Consider the following 17,819-nt stretch of genomic DNA (forward strand, 5'->3'; position numbering starts at 1 on the left):
GGCCGCTCTTACAGAGCCCTCCGAGGACCACCCCCGGTGGGCTCACAGCCTGCCCTCTTGCTTGTGAGGGGAAGCTGATGAGTTAGCCTGGCTTTGCCGCGTTTATTTGCTAGACTGCTGCCTATGCTGCCAAGCGTCCTGCTTTGCGCCGCTGGCAAAGGGATCTCGCTCCTGCGGTGTGGCAGATACCCGGGCCAGGCAGCCAGTGGCGTGTAACAGCTACCTTGGTGCTTGGTGTCTGACTGTTTTAAAACCTAGAAAGTCTGCTTATTTTTCCCCTTCTCTACGAGGAGTGCGTAAGGTTGTACGCTGGCTCAGAGCTCCTCCTCTTGGCAGGCAAATGGTTAAATAATTGATAATCACATGCTTATATATAAGGGGTGAAAAGGGAGGGAGCGAGGTGCTTTCTGTCACTATTCAAGCAACAGGTTGCCATTTTCTTTCCAGGAGCAACAGCGTGCAGCCAAGGGGGGTGTTTGGCTCTGCTGAGGAGGGGGTCTGGCTGCTGGTGTCATGCTTTGAGCCTTCTTCATCCTTCCCCACTTTCAGACCTGACATCCCAGTGCACGCATCCAGCAAGAGGCTCAGCAGTGATGCAGGTGCTGAGGTGGGTCTGTATAAACCCCATCAGCAGAGCAGGTAACAGCCACAATTAGCACTGATCACAGGACCACGGTGCAGGCGTGTGAGCCAGGACAAGTGATGACTCAATCCTTTCACTATTGAAGCGGAGTGTTTGTGGCTTTTTTTATAGTCATCTGAGTTTGTGGGCAAGAAATAATGCAACCCTGTGAACAATATCCAGTGAATAATGAGGTCTTCCCAGATGGACTTTAGGCCAAGTAAAATAATGCAGCTGGGCCAGATGACTTAAATTTTCCAGCTATAAATTGTAGCAATTCACCAGCTGTATGCAATAAAATACAAGTGAAGGAGTCTCCCTTGAGATCTGGTGTTTAAACCTGTGGAAATAACGACTCTCTTCAAAACATACAGCCCTAAACAAAAGATAATGTAACTTAAGGATGCTGTGGAAGTGAAAAAGAGAGACAACAGGTGAGAGTTACTTAGACAATTTTATTTATATCCCCACTCCCCAGTAATGGGGTTCTGTAGCTCTGTTCCTTGTGTAAGGACTTCTCTTTCAGGTTTCCCACACCATGCAGGAAGGAATTATGTTTGTTCCGTAATAATAAAATCTGTCCACAAAAGCTGTAAACATTATTTTGAGTCTTTTGTTATTTCTCCTTCAAACACACACACAATATTTGTATCAAAGAATATCTAGGTGACCTTTAATGTTTAGTCCCTGACTCAATCTCAGACTTTTTTTTTACTTTTTTTTTTTTTACTTTTTTTAAGCAAAAATACCTCGACGTGAACATTTTTTGTGACTGGTATCTAACAGAATCATTGCTTTCCCATACTTCCAGCCCCTATGGAGCCCCTTGCTTAGAAGGTTTCTGAAACATGCCCTGTTATAATCCCACAGGGATATTAAACCTTTGAGAGGTCCAGTTCTTGGTCTGAGGTCCCCCTGCTTTTATACCTTAAGCAGCACAGAACCTCTGGAGCATCTTGTATGCCTGTGTTTCAACACCCGCACTGTACGGAGAACACCTGACTGTCTTGCAGCGCTGGGCATGTGGAGTGTGAATGTCAGGGTGTGCATTTTTCTCTCCCGCTTGTGTCTTTTTGTTCAGCTTGTAGCGTTGAGCATGAGTTGAAAGTAACGCTGCAATCTGTTGAGACCTGCCAGCTCATTTTAATAGTCTCACTCAAATGCACAATATCTCCTTTGCCTGCTTGGTTTCGTGAGCGGAGAGGTGAGCAGGTCCTATTTTATCATTAAGACTCTTTCAAGTAATGCTTTCTTTTGGCTCACAAATAAATCAAGGACAGCAGTAAAACAAGAAAGGAAAATAAATCTTCTGATTGATTGCAGACAGAGCAGATTCTTTCAGCTCTTTGCTTTTTACGCTTGAGTTCAGTAATGGCACGTAGCGTTTTTTGCACTTTCCTAGCAAGCTGTCCATGCTCTCATTCCAAACCGTGCACGTGACATCCAGCAGCTGCGAGGGTCCCATACAGCTGACCCAATGCGGTACTTTTCAGGGCTATCGGTCACTAGTAAATCCAGGCTATTTCACAGAATTTGTCATTTTCCTTCTGAGATATTCTGAAGGATTTTGATGAGATTCTCCAGGCCAAAAATATAGCCGTGGTCTGGCCCGTCATAAGTGGTGTGATTGCATTTGGAGCCTTTAAAAGTGGTGTGGGCAAAGTCTATCATCCGGACATCAACTCTGGAGGGATTAGGGCCGTGTGACATGGTGCAGTTTGTTTTTTGGAAGTGAAGGTGATTATCCAAGGGTGCCGTGTTCTCCTTGTGCTCCTGTCCATCATAAATGATGAGAAGTGAGCTGGAGTAGAACCTGTAAGTGCTTTGCTTCCTAATGACAGAAAGCAGAGCTTTTAGCCGCAGGATGATGGGCTCCAGGAGATCTGTTCGGAGGTGGTTACCGTTGCACAGGAACTGGTGCAAGGTTTGCCTGAATCCCTCAGGTGAGAGTTTCCTTCCATAATACTTATCTTTGCAGAGAAAATGGCCAGTGTCCACTTGGTAAACCTTAAGGAAAGAGAGCAACAATCCAGATTCAGTTGTTCAGTTTTCCCAAAGCTCTAGATTTCACCCTAATCTAAAAAGTTCAGAGCCAAGCTGAGGAATGGGATACAGCTCCTCTGCAGTCTAGCAATATCTGGGAATGCTGGCAATGTTCTGCAGGCTTCTCGCTGAATCCCACCTCCTGTCTTTTCTGGAGATTTAAACTATTCAATTTAAACCACTAGTGCAGATTCTTGTTGTACTGCTATAAATTACCCCTTTGTGAAACCCAAATAGCTATAAGTCATATCTGCATCACTAGTGATTTACAGCATTTTCCCTCCGGCTGTGGTAGGAGTGTGCAGTAGTACAGGAATACCCCAGCTTTGTACCTTCTCGCAATACGTAATGCACGGGTAGCAATAATCTTGTTTTCTTAAACACAGAGAGACAAGATGTAGACAGAAATTTGTATGTGAGGCTCTGGTAACACTGAGTAAGAAATGAGGGAGTGAATTTAGAATTAGCTCACACGCCAGTTGTAATTTAAAGGATAATCTGTTCAACAGAAGGATGTCGGAGACCAGAAAGGGACACAGGGTTTGACACCCAGTGTTTATGCTGCTATATATGTGCTTTATAATCATCATTCTCATAATTATCCTGCAGGCACAGCAGAACAACATTTTGAAACCTGCTTGAGAAGTGTGAGTGAAACAAATGCATGGTTTCAGTTTCTAGAAGGAAGGGCAGCGATTTTGAGCAAAAGGAACCATAATATTTAGCACAAAATAAACCCCTCGCTCTTGCGGCGACACGATGAGATAGCTCTGGGAAGGCATGAGCGAGGCAATGGGATGCTTTTTTGTTTTTCTTTTTTGTGCAGCAGCCAAGAGCTGAGCATGAGAGGGGCATCTGTGTTCATGTACAGGCAGATCCTCAGCTGGGGTAAACTGGTTCCAGCTGCTCATACTGGTGGCAGTGGTGTGGAGTGATGCTTATGCAGCCACCACTTGTGAAAGCAGCCAAATCTCCAGAAGTCAAAGAGGGGTACGGGGAAAGGGTTACCCTATCTGTGCCATGTTCTACACTCTTCCCTAAGCATCCTCTCCTGTTTGAGGACAGGACATACAGCAGGGGCGCCAGTTCTTCCAGCCTATATTTGGTGGGAGGTAAGAATAAAACTGCTTCAATTTACACCAACGAAGAGTCCTTTTAGATTTCCTGCTTGGTTTCAAGCCGTGTGTTGGGCAAACACCAAAAAGACCGAGGCTTCATCTTACCTGCATCCCACAGATGCGAACACCCAGAGACGCAGAGGTGCTTTGTTCACACTTCTTGATGTGCCGGGCTTTCTTCTCCTCCGAGGCATCATCGCCATGCTGCCGGGTTCCCATCTTTAAGTCCAGGATGCAGGGATAGTTGTATTTTGATACCACATTTTCAAGCAATAGAAACTCTGAACATGAGTTAAGGGAAACCCAATACTTTTAAATTCTAATTGAAAGAGGTCTTAAATCAGAGCAACTGCTGACGCTCTCCATAATAGCTCACAACTGTAATGAGACTTTCTGAGCCAATTTTACCAACATGTCATTGCTATAGGCCCCTTGCTGCCAATTTCAGTTAATTTACTGTAGTACAGTCCTACCAATTAAAGCACCAACAGCTCTGTTCTCTAGTGACACGATAGCCCTGGGCTGTCAATCCGACACCTTGCCTCAGTGCTATACTGACTCCAGTGGGTGTGGGGGAAGTTGTTAAACTGTATTACTCACATGACTGGTGGGTAATGAAGTGTAATAGGAAAATAAAAGGCGAGGCAGCTGCTAATTCCTATATAGTTGTGTTTTTAAATGTATGCCAAGGGGATCCTTGACTTATGCTGAATACCCTTTATGGGAAGTGTTTTTTTTCTTTTTCTTATTTTTCTTTTTATTAACAGTGTGAGAAGATAACAAAGCAACTATATTCTGTATTTTCCCAGAGCCTGGGCAGGGGAGGGATGCATACCCCTGCTATAAAACATACACTGATTACAAGCTGTTACTTGTAGCCAAGACTATGCTGGAGGGGAGAGAGGAGAAAGGATACGATGAAGTTTGTTCTCATTATGCTTGGAGGACATGCGGTTCAGGTGCTGCCTGTGACAGTGCAGTCCCCAGGGGTTGTAGCTGTTTCTTTCTGGCTGGTTGCCATTTGCATCTTCCAAAAGTGAATCTGTGCGGTACTGAAGGTCTGTCCTCAATAGCATCTTCCCCGGGCAGCTAGACAAAACACACAAAAGTACACGTTTGGTTTATAAGCTCCAGAAGAGAATATTCTCTCCTCTCCTCTTTTGTAGAGCCTCAAACTTGATAAGGTAAATTTTCAGGGACTCTCAAAGGAAACATATTCATCATGTCCAACCTGCGGAGATCCTTTGTTACTCCATAAAAGTAATTTTCAGAAAGCCAGCTATTGCTGGGTGCCAATATTTTCTTTCATTATAATTTCAAAGCGTGCTTGACTCCTACGAAAAGCGCTGTTCATAGCACCGATGACCAGGAATCTCTATTTATCTACCTAACGGGCACAACACAGGCAAATTGTCCAACAATAGGAATGATTCTCAATTCAGAGGGACTGGCTTCGAGAAGGGGAGGGAAGGAGCGATGAGATTTGTTCTCCTTGGAGGGTCATTCCTTGGTCTCGCTCATCTAAAAACCGTAACTCCCATCACGCCGAGGGCAGCAGTTTCACCATAGCAATATTGCACCCTTCAGTCATAGCTGACCTAGGTCTTTTCTGAACCAGTTGAGATGAAAGATGTCTTGCGGAAAGCCTCCGCAAGCCCTAAGGTCGCGGTGTGCTTGCAAGCACCGCAATGCCTTTCAGAGACGGCTCTCCCCTGGGACGAGGACAGGATCGAACCACCTCGAGGCTGCTACTTCTGGCTGGTTACCAGCAGAAGGGCATTACGTGCTGTGTGCTTGATGGCTGTTCTCATGGGACCTCTCCTCCTTTTGGAGCATGCTGCGGTCCGAGGAAACAGGTTTAAAGCAGAGTTTGAGGCACATATTTGAGGAACAGCATCTCAGCAGTAGCCAAAGCTGCCCCGCTCCATCCATAAGCCGGGGAAGAGATGAACCATGAAGCCACTAGTTTGGGCTTTGCTTTTCTTCACCTTGGCTGGGCATTGCTTTTGGCTTTTTTGTCTTAAACCAGGAGTCGTGCAACAAAACCCATGCCAGTTAGACCGTACCCAAAGCGGCAGGTGAGGACCAGGAGGAGATTGCAGGGAGCATCCCACCCAGGACAGACCCTCACCTGTCTTTGAAGGTCTTGGTGACCTGCGTGTGACTCCACTTGACGAGTGCGTGCTCGCTGCCGGTGCCGGTGCTGGCAGCCCACTTGCATTTGTGCCATATCGTCACCGAGGAGTCGCCGATGGCGTTATCCAGCCGGCCGCAGCTCTCCGTCTGCAGGCTGGGGCTGGCGATCAGGGTCAGGTTGCCGAGGCTGTCCTTTTTGAGGTGCACGGAAACGATGCCTGGACAAAAAGGGGGAAAACCAAATGAGAATGAGAATCACCTGGGAGTTACCATACAGGCTTGGCCACCACCTGCACCAACCTGAGGTGGTCCAGCCTTCCTGAAAGGGCTGGTGCTTAGCAGGACAGCTGCCTCCTCATACTTCGGTGGCCTCTCACACTGATCCCACTCTGATTTGAGGTCCAATAACTGCCAATAAATAGTCTGAGACCCTGGAAAACAGCCTCAGGCTTTTCTAATGTTCTGTCCTCTCAAAGCTTGGCTTGAAACCTGCCTCCTCTGAATATCATGTTCCTTCGTCCTCCATCCCTCCACTCTCTGCTATACCACAAGTGACCCAGCAAAGACCCCTGTGTTGGACCGGGAGCTCCTGGCTTATTTATGACAAAGGATTTAGGTATTACTTTTTAAGACAGGGCAAGGTTGGAAATTATTTTCATTGGCAGGAAGCAAAGGGAGGGTTGGGGACAAGGAATTTTCCAAAGACAACCAGCATGCCAACTGCTTCCTTTAATTGGAAAGCCCCCATGAGCAAGGGCAGAGGCATGGGCATGGGCTGGCAGCGCTGCCCGCATACGTGATGCCCATAGATTGTTATGGTCATGTCCTTCCCCAAGCACCGAAGCCCAGCACCCAAACAGCCCACGGGGGGACCAGACCCTCACATGTCCAGTGTTCACACACGAGGGGCAACATGACCGTGACCGGAGATTATTCCTTTCCACCCTAAGTGCTTAAAACATCATTGTGTATTTTAGCATTGCAGTTTTCCTTGACTCTAACAGGAATCGCAGGGCTCAAATGCCATTCAGCCCATCACATGTTTAACCCAGTCTGAGCCCATCCCTGCCATGGGGACGGCTGCCTCCGCAGTCTCAAATGACAGAGCAGGAATGGCCGTGACTGGCATAGCAGACGGCTCTGACCTTTCTGGGAAAGGCTGATAACCGCAGTCCCGCTCCTGCAGCCCTCTGTCAAGCCTGTCTGAGCCTCTCATGGCAGCAGAAGCAATTTTAGAGCATCGCCCTTTGGGGCTCCGAGGGGATGCCAGCCGCATGAGTCGTACCCTGCTGCTTTCAAGTCTTAGCTGCACTAAGGCAGATCCAAAAGAGGACGGGCAAGACTGTTGGACCAGCAAAACTCGTCACTGGAAAGAGCCCCTGTTAGCGATACGTGGAGCTGGATTTTATCCAACTTCCCCAGGGCATCCTCACTTGGTCTGTTGGGCACTGCGGGGAGATGCATTTCGGCAGCTTTACAAACAAGGGAGCTGTGTTCTCCCAAGTAAATTTGCCGAAGCAAATAAATATGCAAACTCTCTTTTCTCCATTTAAAGTGAGATTATAGTAAGTAAACACAGACACAAGGATTTGCCCTCTCTGTCTGCGCAGAGTCCTGCCTGCTTGAGTTTTGCTGACTGAGGGAGGTTTTCACCGCCTGAGTTGCAGGAGCCCTGTGTGTCTGCAGTCACCGGCCACCTCCGTTAGACTCGGGGTGCCCATTCCTCCCCAGGTCCTGCACCCCAAAACCCTGCAGCTCCAGCTGTAGTCAGATGCACTGCCCTCCTGCCCTCTGTACAGCCCCTCTGCTCAGGTACCACGACCATTTCTGTTCACTTTTGCTGTAAAATCAGCATTAATCCGAACAGCATGCCATGACAGGCTCAGTTAAATCAGCTAATTTTGCACTGAAATGGGGGAAGAATATACACAGGCTGCTCTGCTAAGGGAGCTGGGGGTTGGAAACCTTAATTAGGGGGTAAGTAATATTTTTAGCTATCTATCTCAGTCCTTTGCTCATGGTGATGGTGAGCACAGGGAGCTCTGTCTTCCTCAGGCTCCAACATTACCCACCTGATCTTTCACTGAGTCCCATTCGTAAAAAATCCATATACAGATACCTGAGAGCAAGCAAAATTCCTACCAGCTCAGATGCCTGCTTTGAATTTTCAAGGGAAGTAGGCAGGAAAAAAAGCCAGTGTATCTTTTGCCTAAATCAAAGCCTTTTTATTTTTAAAAAGTCACTGTGAGGCGAACGGAGTCCTCGATTCCAAATCTAGCACTATGCCTCAGTTATGGCGCTATAGCAGCCTGTAACCTTAAAAACTGTCCCAGTTACATATCTGCAAGTCAATGGAGCTGTGCTGATTTACATAGTGCTGACAATCTGGCCCTAAAAATGTTATATATAGCATGAAACTAAGAGTTCTTAAGTATCTTACATTAATATGAAAATTAATGGGGAGATTTTCAAAGGCAAGAAGGAGCAGTTAAATTGCAAGGGAATGTGATCCTCTCACTCCTTCCTGTTGAAAACTCTGTCTTCAAAAACCTACGTCTCAGCCTGAAAAATACATTTGTTTCTTGGTGTGCTTCCATACGGGTTTTGCATATGTCCTGCAAGTGACCTATGTACGCAAAACAAATCTATAACACATGGCTACTGATCTTCTCTTTTATTGCAACAAGAAAACATCTTTGCTGGCCTTTTAGTGTCACCAAAGCCACAATGCCTCTCCTGTCCAGCACCAGCGAGACAGCCGGTGGGTATTTACGGGTGCTGTCACCATGCTAGTGGCATCCCAGTGATCCTCAGGAGCATTTTGCTATGTTGCTCTACCCTCATGGATTTATTTTTAAATTTACAAGTGCATTTATTTACTGCCGCGGGCAATAGGAATCTGAGCAGAACTGGGCTTGAAAACAAGTCCAGCATCCCCTTGCAAGCTCAGCTTGGGGCAGGCAGAGGTTTGCAAGGGGCAGGTGGGGAAAAGCTGGTCCCAAGGTCGCCAACCTGCCTGAAATGGTTAAGCGAGCGGTAGACATTTTTTAAGCAGCCGACTCGGTGTTAGATTGAATGATGACATTTGATCAATGTTGCACATAATGTCATCATTACATAATGGTCCCCGAGCCGCCCCCTGGCAGCCTAAGAATAGAGATGAGGAACACAGACACGTGTGAATGGGTGATGAAGACCTCAGGATTATTCCCCCTGATGCTCATCCCCCCCATCACCCTCGTGGGAAAATGTTCCACCTCTAATTTGCCTGGCATTCAGGGCTGGGACAGTTATAATCAGAGTAAAAAATGTGTGTGTGCCCAATGCCAAATTGGAAAAGAATTGCTATTTAATTACCCCTCATCGCAAAACTCACTGGGACTTGTAACAGAAGAGAAAAAGAAGACAAAAAGGTATTAATAAGCGGGCCACCCCTGAACTGATAAGCTGGGCCTGCTTAACATCTTTATTAGAGAGACAGAGCAGGGCCCAGCTTTCCAGCACTGAACCCTGGCTGTGGCTAAAGAAAATTGCTTAGAGGAAGACTTGTTTTCGTTCTTAAGCATCTTCTTAATATTGTCCCATAAATCTGCAAAGGCCCCTGACTTTCTGCGAAAGGGAAGATTGGATTGGAAGCACATCGAAATCGTGGCTGACACTCTGAGCTCTTTTCTGTAACGCTGAAGGACCAAAAGATATTTTAAGTTTTTACACGACAGCTGAGCTTCTCGCCTCTCACAAAAATCCAGGGTCAGGAGCTTTATGAGCAGCACAAGTCTGGCAGTAAAAGCAGAAATAGTGAGGGAATAAGAAAGGGAGAGAGGGAGGATGTCTTAAAAAAATACAAGGACCCCCCCCAGACACCAAGTGCTGCTTTTCAGTAGCTAAGCTGAGAAATTCAGCTGGGAAAGTGGTTCAGGGGAAGGAGAGTTAGGGACAGGGGAGGTGTTTGAAGGGGGGGACCGGGCAGTGATGGGGGGCACCAAGCAGAGGGGCAGGCAGAAGGCTCTTCCCTGTCCCGGGAAGGTTTCACTTGTGGCAGGACAGCTCCCTGGATTTGATTTTTAAGAAGTTAAGTGGTCTGTACCTCTGGTTTCCTTGGGACCAGTGCTCACAGGAACACTGGGGGGAGCAGGGCTTGGCTAAGGTGGAGCACCCAACAAAAGTGATGCTTGGGCTGGTTTTTGCCCTGGGCTGTTTTTTCAGGCTCAATATTTCATGGTGGCCCCAAGGATCTCTCCCCCAGCTCATGCTAGTGCCAGCCCTGACCCTTTCCTTGCCCTCACCGACTTCTCGGCTTCTGACACAGACATTCACCTCCTTTAAAACAAAGGCCAGGAGCAATGGGGCCATGCACGTGGGGCAAAGGCACCCTTAGCTCTGCTCCTGGTACAGAAAACCTCTCTTACCAGGGGATGCTAATTCAAAGCTCTCCTGAACAGAGCACATAATGCATCAGATCTTGGGAATCCTCTTTTGAACAAGACTCTCCTAGTCCCTGCTTTCCTGAACCTATTCAGTGTAGCCATTTGCATGCCATCAGACCAGCTTATCTGGGGCCACAATCTGCAAAATCCTCAAAGCAAACACTGTTGGGAAACCTCATCCTACTCCTGCCCCCTTTTCTGTGTTTTTTCTGTGTTTACTCTCTCTGTCCCGCTCCTGCGCTGCCCAGGCTCTTGGCTGCCTGGGAGAATATCATGTTCATGTGCTCAGCCTCCGTCTTCTCATGCCTGTCCCCCTCAAGAACAGACAAATTTCAGCCCTATTTGACATAACGGCACTCCGCAGTGTTACCAAAGCTGACCATGGCAGCAAGGGGACGGGCAGAGAGGAGGATCTCCTGGTGCCATCAGCCAGCTCTCAACCCTTATTAGACATCAGAGAGCCCCCCCAGTCACAGAGACCCAGGAAACCCTCCCAGTCTCACAGACCTGCTCCTGCACACACTCTCACCCGGGAAGCATCCTTGTTCAGCAAAACCTGCCCTAGTGATGGGGCTCCACAGCTCAGACCCAGCCCGACCGAGCCAGCCGGTACCTCCCGCACTGCCACTAGTCCCCTTATCCCAAATCTCAGGACTAATCCTCGCGACAACACTTCCAGCCCTTAGCTCCTTCCCCAGCATCGTCCCTTACCTTTGTACTGGGGCGTGAACTGCCTCATGGCCAAGGGCAGCGACTCGTAGAAGCTCAGCTCCTGCGAAACCAAGGGCTTGCAGACCGTGTGCTCGTCGTACTTCATCATGCTCATATGGCCGCCCACCTGATGGACAAAGGGCTCCAGGAGGACGGCGGTCCTGCTCTCGCCGGGGTTCAGGGGGCTCTGTCCCACCATGGTGCTGGGTGAAAGGCGGGGGGGGGGGCTCGCTCCCCTTTAGTAGCAGCGAAGGGGGATCAGAAGAGGAGTTTGGGACATAGCGCGCCGGGCCAGTTAACACCCACTCTGGGTTTTCAGCAATGGTATCTGCAAAACAGAGGATATCGGGGAGTGTGAGAAAGGGGGACGAGCCACCGCAAAGCCACCATCCGTGCCGGCATCCTGGCAGGGCTGGGAGCACAGCCTGGCCTCGCACTGCCCGCCGCAGCCGGGGCCGGGCATGGAGGGAGCAGCCGGGTGGGATGAGATCTTTAAGTGCCCCAGGGGCTGGCACTGTCCGGAAAAGACCCAATTTAGACCTGTTGGGTGCAAAAGAAACAGAGGGGAATGATCGAGAAGAGCTATCGAGTTAATGCGGTGGCCTTGTCAAAGCAGCTGGATCAGGGCATTCCTTGGACCGGTAATGCCAGGTTATTAATACGCTGTATTAATGACACCCCTTGCTGTGAAACAGCCCCAGTTTGCCTTACAAGACAACGTTAATGATGGTCCTAGTCCTTCCCAAGCTAGGACATTCCTTGCAAAGGAGGTTTATTAATAAAGCCTCTGCAAGCTCACGTCCCTGGGCAGTCCCTCGTCTCTTAACACTGCTGATGGGGTTAGCAACATTTTCTGCACCTTCTAAAGAAACCTCAGTTTGTGACATTCCCTGTCATTTAACACCAGAGCATTAGCAGGAGTGTTTCCTCCACCGTGCTAACACATGGCATGAAGACACATCAAACCAGCACCGAGATGGTTCGCACCCAAGCGCTGGCTCCCCCGAGCTCTCCAGCCCTGCTCTCTGCTACAGCCCAAAGGAGCATCCAGCAAGAGATCCGTTCCTGATTCTAGCCCCTAAGAGAAATTCCTCCTTGATTTTGACAGCAACGAGCCCTGGCTTTAAAACAGTAACGCAGGAAAAGCATGGACACGGACCTCATCTGTGCCACACCGCCTCAGCAGCAGCACCCTGGCTTCTCTTGAAAGCACCCAGCAACACCCAGTCTTTCACTTTATTCTTTGCAAGAAGCCCATGGATGGCTCTTGCTCTGGTGGACATCAGGCAGGGGAATCCCATAACCACTGAGGAAGACAAAAAGGCAGCTGAGCTAATATTTACACTGGAGAAGCAGTCTGGCTTCATACTACTGAGGCAGTAAAAGCAGAGGAAGACACTCCAGACCCCAAACTAAAAGGGATGGGGAAAAAATAAAATCATCCTTTTGAGGACTGGTCCGTGTTCCTGCAGCCCTCAGAAAGGGGTGTGCAGATCCCTCATTTCCCTGCCCCGTTAGCACGGTTGACTTTCTCCTTGTTCCTCCAGCTTCAGCACAGCTTGGGGAGTTTTGCATCCTACTTTTGCTAGCAAAACCCCAGTGCAGTAGATAATAACGTCTTTGGAAGATCTGTTTCTCTCTAGCAAAGCCCCCGGGATGTGTTGCGGGGTGAGTGACACCACCTCTGCCAACCCCAAGCCTTGCTGGGGCAGCACCATCACCCCCTCCTTAACCAGGAGATGGAGAACAGCAGAGGGATGGTGGTACCTCCCTGCTCACGCCAGGAATAAACCTGGAGTTTCCCATCACGGGCAGCCAGCTGCCAGGCTGCTCCGGGGTCTCTGCAAGCAGGGCAAGGCTCAGCCTTTCCTCCAGAACCAGCACTTAGAGCCCGACCTGGGAGCTTTAACCACTGAAATGCAGCGTATTCCTCATCCTGCAACAAAGAGCCAAAGCTCTGCTGCTTAAATTTCCCCTTCATGCTCCTCCTGCTGCAATTAAACCACCAAGCAAACAAGCACTCAGCGCAGGTGCCCATTTTGTTTTTCGCCTGGAGGAGTGGGATGACGTGGGTTGAAGGCAAAGAAGGGCGAGAAGAAACACTCCTACCTTCAAAGCACACAGAGCAACTCCTTTACCTTCCCCAAGGTGTTTGTTTTTTCCCCCCCATTTTTCTATTCTTTCATCACCACACACTTTGGAGAGGAATTTCTACTCTACAATTATCAGCCCGTACGGCGTGAAGGGAACAAAGCCAGGCCACTTAAACAAATGCTTTTCAGCCAGGGAAGAAAGCAGCTCTTCAGAGCTTTTCTAGAAGTTAATAAAAGCATTTAGCATTTTGTTAAGTTGCGGCAACTCTTAAAGAGGATTTCTCCCTTGAAAGCTGCAGGTTTGTTGTGGTTTTTTAAATTTTTCCCTCCTCCCCTCCTTAAAAAAAAAGGAGAAAAGCAAAAAGCGAGCAGATTTGTCATAACACCTCTTTGGAGCAGAGCACGCAACATGACTTCAGTTCGGTATTTATTGCTTCAGAGACAGTCCAAGGCTGAAACTCAGCTGACATAACACACAATTCTGGCAACCTTGGCTTTGTGAAGAGAGTTGGGGGAAAAAACCCAATTTGATAAGGCTCTTATTGTTTTCTTTTAAGCAAAACTTGGAGCAAGATTTGCAGTAAGAGAAAGGAGCTCTTTTCATTCAGTTTTTGTTCTGAAGCAGCTTGTCCATTCGGAGCAGATAAATGTTACCGCAAACACTTACTGAGCTGCTCTGAGCTACTCTGAAACAAGACACTCTTAAAATAAATCACTTCTGCTGGCTCAAGTTATCGTGAATGCCAAAAGATATTTACGTCACTAAAAATACACGGAATTACAGATAAATCTGTATCCTCAAAAACAAAACCAGAAACCTTGAATATTCTTCCCCTAGCTTAAAAAAAAAAAAGCAACCCAGGCATTGCAGATGAAGATGACTCAGAAAATATTGGGGAAGGAAAATACAGAGAGCTCCCCTCTCCAGAAAAAGAAACCAAGATACATCTGCCTCTCCCTGGCTCTTCTCCCCAGTGACTGTCAGAACACACCACCTTCCCTTCCAGTGCATCGCAGCAGCATCGCTGGCCTGAGCCAGACTTTATTTTCTAACGATCGTGTATGTGTAACGAGGACCTGCCAGGCTGATCGGCACCGGCCAGGTCACAGCTCTGCCGGCAGCACGAGCCAGGGCTTGGGGGGGGACTGATTGCCAGGTACCGTTACCCGCTGCCCTGCTCTCATTTAGGGCCAAATGTCAAAAAAGTCTGAGCTAAACAGGTTGTTTATTCCCAACTCTAAGCACAGCCAAAAGAAATCAAGCAGATTAAATTCTCTAATCTTTAATTAGTGCCTACTCCATCCTGTCCCAAGCAGAACCGTTGTGGCTCTGAGTCTGACGTGGGGGCAGAACACAGACAGCCCGGCCCTAGGAGAAAGCCCATGCCTCATAAATGCCTGGAGTCTTCTTAGCAGAAATACTTTGGGATATTAAAAGGCAAAATCACTTTAAATACAAGTGCTCTGTCAGCATGGGACCACATTCTTAGGTCTTACATATAGTGGTCAGCACCTTCCCCTCTGGGGGACCCACCTCTCCAGAGCATCCCAAAACACCGTGCTGCAAAATTGGGTTTCAAGCACTGCAGGGGGCTGCTAATTTATTTTTTTTTCTTCATTAAAAGGTGAGAAAAGAACATAGCTGTTAATTTGAAGAGATGTGTATATCCACAGCTCTTGGTACGGCAGCTGACCCGGAACCAAAGCCAGCTCCTGCACCAAGCACCAGCCCAGCCCAAGAGCGAGGCGCGGGTGTGTTTTGCAAAGCCCCGTTGCCCCATTTCCCTTCAGTCTTTGGCCTCGTGCCTCCAAAATCCACAATGCCTTGGCCATAAGGAAAATGCTACCAGTTCCAGCTCAGCACCCATCCCATCCCAGCTTGAAGCAGACTTGGGCTGTTTGCGCAGGCAGGCAAGCGGCTGCAACCCTCGATGAACCTTCAGGTCTGCCTTTCCTGCTCTTCCCTAGACTACAGCCAAAGTCAGAAATAGTTGCAGGGCAGCACCATGCTGGGAGCGAAAAGCTCAGGTCTCGGCAAGAAATCCAGCTCTAACCATCCTGCCATAAATCCTTATGTGCAGAAACCCTCAGCTCTTTTATCTTATGTTTCCTTTCCTGAAAGAAAATGATGTTCGTAAAGTTGATGACTGGTCCCCACGTCCCTCATGAAGAAGATGCAAAGATTCAGTTTGCTGCACTGATGGATTTATTTGGCTGCTTTGCGGGAAGCAGCAGGATCTATGGGGAGGGATAGAAGTCGTGTTATCTTGGGCTGGCAGGGTGCTGACAGCCCCCTGCCCACCCCCCAGGACATGGTGTGGGGCAGCAGCGGGGCTGGAGAGGGCTGGGCTTCCCAGCGGGATGCGGGAAGGTGCCTTTGGACTGCGGTAGCAAGCTTGGGGCTGCCGGCAGTGCCGCAGGACGGGGGGGACGCGGTGCCACCACATCCTGCAGGAAAGGGCATAGGTCCCCTCACCCCCCTGCCTGATTTCTGCCTTTCACACCACCAAACACCATCTGCCCTTTTGCCGAGCATCTCCGCACTTTCTGGCAACGCCACGAGCACAACAGAGAATCAAAAACCACCAGGCTCATTTTTTGCAGACCCCGGGTTGCTCCAGAGGTTCACACCGACCCCCCAGGTGCCGGCTGTCCCTCTCGCTCCCGTTCCTTCCCGCAAGCCACAGCTGTGCTCGGAGCCTTCCTAATAATATCCCACCCGCTCTCCCAAATCCAGTGCTTGTTCATCCTGCCTGTATTCATCCTGCCCTGGAAGGCAGCCGGTGCTGATGCAGAAGCCACCCTGGACCTCACCTGCTGGGTTTATGTGGCCGGTCCGGGCTCAGCGGCGAGTGTGGGCTCAGGGTGCTGCCCGGGCTGGGTTTCTTGCTGCTTCTCGGTGTGGTTCAAGTAGGAGAAATGAGGGAGCTGGGGGAGCCTGCGGACATTTGGTCAATCACCTGACTGCTGCCGCCGGTGTTGGCAAGCGCCTGGTATGTCCAGCTGACAGCTGAGCTTTAACGGGGGGGAGAAACACCCTTGGGTGTTAAAGGAAAACAAAGCCGCGTGTGCGAGAGGGTTGAGGATGAAGGGAGAAGGGGCCAGCCATGTGGTAGGCTTTCCAGAAAGCGCGGCCATGTTCCAGCCCCCTTGTGCAATAGTCTGTCCAGAAAAACAACTGTTGCTTTTTTCCAGCCTGTTTTCCACCGTACCACCTGCAAAAGCTCCCCCCCAACCCAGCTCAGCCCCACCGGTGTTTATCACCTCCCTGCAGGAGAGGACAGGGGGATGACAGTGGGAGCGAGATGGATACCGGCTTCCCAGAGCTCCAAGCAAAGAAATCCATCGGCCCTTTGCTCCCTGCGTGGGGGGAACGTGCTGGGGTGATGCGGGGGAGGACAGGGCAGAGGGGCTGCCATTGCTGGAGGGAGGTGGCAAGAGGAGCTGGGATGCTGTGGGACAGACCGAGCCGCTGAGCTAAAGGGGTTTGGCAAAGAAAAGTTATTTACGGCAAGGGGGAGCAAGGCATAAGGCGAGACCAGGGTTTGCCCGAAGCTGGGCAGCGGGGGAGTGGATCAGGGAGCAGAGCACGCAGCCACCCAGCCCGGACCCTGCCAACAGCCTCGTGCAGGGAAAACCGACACCCCGGTGCTTTGGGACTGGTGGGGGGAATGGAAAAGTCCCAGGGAGCTTCCTGCCAGGGCCGAATTGTCTCCTCCAGTGAGTCAAGGACAGCATGTGTCCCCCTCCACCCGCTTCTGGGCATCCTCTCCAGCGTTTGCCGAGGGCAGGCGTGCTCCGGACATGCCGCACCAGCCCGTGCATCCCAGGAAGACAGGACCCATATATTATTTAGGGGATCCAGGCATTCCCCAGGACAAGACGGGGTGGTTCCCATTCTCATCCCCCCATCCCTGGAGACCCAGACCAGTCCCCAGTGATAACTTCAGGACATTAGCAAAGCAGAGTCCATGCCTGGGGCCCTGCGGGCTGCAATAGGAAAGGTGCTGGGAGGGCTTTGCAGCAAAACGGCAGGAGGTTGGGAAGAAAATCTCACTGTTGAGATAACGATTGATGGACGTGGTAATTCTCGCTAACTGGAGGGGAGAGAACAGGCTCACGAAGACCAGAGGGATCGAACTGATGGTGGGAGGCAGAGGCCAAGATAAAAGACAAGGATGAAACAAAGACCCTGATTCCTGAGCCCTGACTTCACTCTGCTTTATGCTGGAAAGTGCTTTTTTTTTTTTTTTTTTTTAAAAAAAAGCTTGGTTTCTGAAGGGAAAAAAGCTGACGTGGGTGCTCTGCAAGGCCAGCCGTGGTGCATTCCCTGTCAACAACTTCTGAACCCATTGGCTAGTCTCAGCAAAATGCAACAGAAGTCTCAAAAACTCGGGGTATAAATTCCCCTAAGGTACCTTGCTGCCTTCCAGCGATGGGGTGAAACGTCCCTAGCCACAATTTGTCTCTGCTTGGCATCACCTGCACCACGACGGCCCTGGAGCAGCTGGAGGCCAGAGCAGAGGACAGACTGGGAGTAAAAAACACAGGGCTGGGGGAGACTGAGCGAATTTTCCAGCCAGGGTCCCTTGCTCGGCCGTGGGGAACACGTTCCCCTCCTCCTCCTCTCCACCATGTCATCCCTGACTGCATCCCCTTGGCCGAACAG

General features: G+C 49.6%; 1 protein-coding gene across 1 annotated transcript; it reads right to left on the reverse strand.

Moving 5' to 3' along the window:
- Positions 1-1,057: 1,057 nt before the first annotated feature.
- On the reverse strand, positions 1,058-16,126 carry IP6K3 (inositol hexakisphosphate kinase 3). The gene is made up of 6 exons (XM_075054598.1): positions 15,965-16,126; positions 11,058-11,385; positions 5,915-6,137; positions 4,700-4,872; positions 3,889-4,064; positions 1,058-2,629 (listed from the first exon to the last, which is right to left on the reverse strand). Exons 2-6 carry the CDS (start codon positions 11,254-11,256, stop codon positions 2,159-2,161), a joined length of 1,242 nt encoding a protein of 413 aa, XP_074910699.1. The 5' UTR covers positions 11,257-11,385; positions 15,965-16,126; the 3' UTR covers positions 1,058-2,158.
- Between the last annotated feature and the right edge of the window lie 1,693 nt (positions 16,127-17,819).

The sequence above is a fragment of the Buteo buteo genome, chromosome 23 (genome assembly GCF_964188355.1).
Source record: "Buteo buteo chromosome 23, bButBut1.hap1.1, whole genome shotgun sequence".
Taxonomy (NCBI): domain Eukaryota; kingdom Metazoa; phylum Chordata; class Aves; order Accipitriformes; family Accipitridae; genus Buteo; species Buteo buteo.